The sequence below is a fragment of the Macadamia integrifolia genome, chromosome 4 (assembly GCF_013358625.1).
Source record: "Macadamia integrifolia cultivar HAES 741 chromosome 4, SCU_Mint_v3, whole genome shotgun sequence".
In the NCBI taxonomy this organism is placed as follows: domain Eukaryota; kingdom Viridiplantae; phylum Streptophyta; class Magnoliopsida; order Proteales; family Proteaceae; genus Macadamia; species Macadamia integrifolia.
Window position 1 is genome coordinate 14797252 of NC_056560.1, and position 4726 is coordinate 14801977.

Below are 4726 nucleotides of genomic sequence, written 5' to 3' on the forward strand. Positions count from 1 at the left end.
AAAAAAAAAAAAAAAAACATTGCAATTTTTCACACACAAAAAAATGACAATGCAATTGAAAACCTTTTTTTTTCTGTTTTTTGGAAGATTGTTTTGTGAATTCGAATTAGAAAAAATTAGTCTTACGACCAAAATACCCTTTATACAATGGAATGTTATGATGCATGAATGAACTTACAAGAACATCCTAGAGTGCTGAAAAAACTATATTTAATCATATTTTTAGTACATGAAAGTATTATTGGTAATTTTATGAATTTTTAAATTGAGGTAAAATGGTCAAATGCCCAAAATCCCCCTTTCCTCAAAAAGATATCAAACTATATGATGTATACTAGATAAACAACTATCAATGTTTAAAAATTATAGTAATTTTGTATGATGATGAAAATGATCTTAAATGATTGTAAAATTTACTTTATTTTGTTTCCAAACCTTTTGAATTTAAAAGGTAAAATAAAAGGCATAATTAAATATAGTAAAGAATTTAAGTAGTTTATGAAATCCTGTTTTGAAAAACTTCCCATCCTTTCTCTTTAGTTTTCTTTACAGTCAAACCGAATTTCAATGTGTTCTTTCATTTAAATGAGAGCTACTGAACTAAGTTCTATGAATTGGAATGGATTATGGCTACACACCCCATATCTAAAGATACTAAAATGAATATTTCCTGTAACCATGGATTGATAGAGAAAATTTTAAAACTCAGGTGTTCTTTTCATATGACCATGCTTTCGTAGAGGATCTCCTCCGACCCAGTGAATTAAAACTGACTCCTTTCTCTGCAGTCCTGAAGTCAAGCTGAGTTGCCTTAGTCTCCACATAAGACAATAACATGAACCTACAGAAGTCCTCTTATATGAATATTTATGGCACAAAGAAGCTTCGAGGCTAGATTCTCTCCTAGACCATGATCTTTGATAACAATTCGGTACAATACAAAGGATGTAAGATCTAAGACCTACACCACTTGAATGATGTGAAATTGTTCCATAGAGGAGAGGATCCCGACACCTCCAAGAAATGGGAGAAAAGTTGTTGGACACCTTCTCTAGCATATGAGAAAAGGTGAACTGACTTTTCATATTATCAAGTCTTGTATTTTATTCACCAAAAAAAAAAAAAGTCTGTACTCTTGCTCTGAGCCCATCACCCCACATCCACGAAACTTGGAGCTCCTACACAAGCAATGAACTCAAGAAAAATGAGGAAGAAAGAACTTTTTATTTGCTCTTACCCTCACCTCTCAACCAAGGTTTGAGAACTCGGTATTAGAAATGGGATCGGTCTAGGTAGAAATTGATCCGGATCTAGGATCTGATAGAAATACCCTTATTTTCAATTAAAGTGTCAAAACCTAGCCCAAATCGATCTAAATCAATTAAAAAAAAAAAAAAAAAAACCCAGACCAGACCAAACCAAATCAATCCTTATTGAATTGATTTTGGACTAAGGTATATTGGGACCAATTGAAAATCAGTCCAAGTTGAACTAATCGAAACCAGACTGAATGAAACCAATAAAAAGATAAATGATTATGAGATTATAAATCAGTGAATTGATTATCTATTTTTTATAATATTAATGAGAATATTTTTTATTGTAAGGAAAATTATTACAAATCAATGAATATGAGGTTATAAATAGAGAAATTGATTTGTAAATTTTCAGAATGCTTCCATTGATTTCCTTGTTCATTATAAAAAATTACTTGGATGGTTAAATGAATGACTGAATAATAGGGTTCATTTTGTGATTTTAATATTAGTTTTCTGCTTAGTAATTAGTTATCCATCGGTTTCAATATTAGTTATCTTTCCTTTACAATGATAAACCATGAATTAATCATAAATTTAAAGTGATATGCGTCAAATCTATTGTCACTACAGGCTATGAATGTAAGATTTCATTATGGTTCTTTACCAAAAAAAGATTTCATTATGGTTTAAGTCCAATAAATAAATCAATCTAAACTAGTACTAACCCGATATTGAAAAACCAAAATAAACTGAAATCAAATTAGACCAAAATCAAAACGGACCGAAAACCAAAGTTCTTTAACATATTGGTTCTGATCTCCCTCATTTCTAGACTGGAATCGATTCAACCTGACTGAAACTGAACCGAATCAATCTATTGACATCCCTATTTTCAATTTAAATTTTATTCTTTAAAATATTGTATCCTTTGTTTGTATGGGACCGGTAAAAAGCCACTCCGATCCAATCCGATTCCTCAAGCCCTGCTCCCAACTCTCTATAAAACGAAGCAACTTTGTCGCTACAAAAATTTTATTCAAGAAGAAGAATAGAAGAAGGAAATGATGATGACAGGCGAGTTATGGACGAGCTTAAGCTCAACAGCCGCGGCCATAATGTTCGCTTGGGCTATGTTCCAGCAGTATTTCCCCTACGACCTTCGAGAATACCTTGCCAAATACGGCTATCAATTCCTAACCTTCTTCTACCCATACATTCAAATCACCTTCCATGAGTACACCGCCGACCGCTTCAAGCGAAGCGAGGTCTACTCCACCATCGAGGCCTACCTCACCTCCAACTCCTCCCAACGCGCAAAGCGCCTCAAGGCTGATGCCGGCGAGAACAGCCGCAACCTCGTACTCAGTATGGACGACCACGAGGAGGTCACCGACGAGTTCCATGGCATCAAATTCTGGTGGTCTTCCAACAACAACGTCTCCAAGACTCCTTCATTCTCTTTCTACCGGGCATCCGACGACAAGCGCTTCTACAAACTCACTTTCCACAAGCGCTACAGGGACCTCGTCACCGCCTCTTACCTCAACCATGTCATGGATGAAGGTAAGGCCGTCGGAGTTAAAAACCGGCAGCGGAAGCTCCTTACCAACAACAAGAGCGAAACCTTTAGTATGTACGGCTACAAGAAATCGGTGTGGAGTCATGTGCTGTTCGAGCACCCGGCCACGTTTCAGACTCTGGCGATGGAGCCCCAAAAGAAGAAGGAGATCAGGGACGATCTCATTAACTTCAGTAAGAGCAAGGACTACTACAAGAAGATTGGCAAGTCTTGGAAGCGTGGCTACTTGCTCTACGGCCCTCCCGGAACGGGCAAGTCTTCTATGATTGCCGCCATGGCTAATCTCTTGGATTACGACATCTATGATCTCGAATTGACGGCCGTGAAGGATAATACGGAGCTACGGAAACTACTGATCGAGACTACTAGCAAGTCGATCATCGTGATTGAAGATATTGATTGCTCCCTTGATCTCACAGGCCAAAGGAAGAAGGAGGAGGAGGGGAAAGAGAAAAAGGAAGGGGAAGGCGATCCAGCAGCAGCTGTTAAAGAGGAAGCGGAGAAAGGCAAGGATAAGGAGAGCAAAGTGACTCTATCTGGCCTTCTCAACTTCATAGATGGACTCTGGTCGGCCTGCGGAGGAGAAAGGCTTATCGTGTTCACCACAAACTATGTGGAGAAACTGGACCCTGCTCTCATAAGGAGGGGTCGGATGGACAAGCACATCGAGTTGTCCTACTGCAGCTTCGAAGGGTTCAAGGTTCTTGCCAAGAATTATCTGGACCTGGATTCCCACCCTCTGTTCGAGACCATTCATGGCTTAATAGACGAAACCCAGATTACTCCCGCCGACATTGCAGAGAATTTGATGCCTAAATCCTCAAGGGGGAATGCCAAGGTGGACTGTCTGGAGGCACTGATCCGTGCTCTCCAAGTGGCTAAAGAAGAAGCGAGAGTGAAGGCCGAGAAAGCAGAAGCAGAAGCATTAGCCGCAGCGGCAACCAGAGAGCAGGAACTTCCCACGTCGACAAACGAAGCACAGGAGAAGAAGTCGTTGACTAAAACTGAAGACGCTGAGACCGGGTCGACCCAGTTGGAAAACAATAATACGGTTTGACGTGAGATCCAGATCCGGACCAACTAGTATTAGAGACTCCGTTAGCTTTTAAAAATAAATAAGAAAGGGATGAAATGGTTAACAGGTTAAGGGGGTTGTGATACTGTAATAGGTTATAAGTCGTTTTTTATATTTAAACGGTTATTTTCTGTTTGGATTTGAAAATTTGAAACGGTTATTTCTGCTATTGCAAGTGTTTTTATTGGTGGAACAGTCAAATATAGTCATGACCAAGTGCAAATGATTAATTTTATGATTTTTAAAATTAAGGTAAAATGGTCAAATGCGCAAAATACCCTTTTATCTCAAAAAGGTGTAAAACTATATATGGTGTTTGCTAGAAAATAAAAAATAAATATTTAAAAATTATTTACTCTATATGATGATGAAAATTACTTGAAATGATTGTTAAATTTTAATTTATTTTGCTTCCAAATTAATCTCCTGAGTTTAAAATATATAAAAATAAAAAATAAAAGGTACATCCTTTTCTCTTTAATTCCCCTTGCAGTCAAGGATCTCGCAACCAAACGGAGTCTCAGTGTATTCTTTCATTTAAATGAGAGCTTCTGCCCATATGCAATAGGAAAAATACCATTGTTCTCATCAACAGATATTGCACTCAACAGTACCCCTCCATACCGGCCCTTGAGGTGGCAGCCATCAAGACCAATGAACGGTCTACATCCTCTTAAGAAACCCTTCTTGCAAGCATCAAAACAGACAAACAATCTTTTAAAAATCAGACTATCTGACATACGGTTCCTGTTCTCAAACTGTAGCTTAAAAATACTCCCAACATCATTCTGGAGTACCAACCTACCATAAGCA

General features: G+C 37.9%; 2 protein-coding genes across 3 annotated transcripts in view; both read left to right on the plus strand.

Moving 5' to 3' along the window:
• Positions 1 to 4726, plus strand: part of LOC122075509 (AAA-ATPase ASD, mitochondrial-like) — a 19074-nt gene that overhangs the window by 13819 nt on the left and 529 nt on the right. The gene's annotated exons all lie outside the window — the stretch shown is intronic.
• On the plus strand, positions 2321 to 4080 carry LOC122075508 (AAA-ATPase ASD, mitochondrial-like). The gene has a single exon (XM_042640560.1). It carries the CDS (start codon positions 2321 to 2323, stop codon positions 3893 to 3895), a length of 1575 nt encoding a protein of 524 aa, XP_042496494.1. The 3' UTR covers positions 3896 to 4080.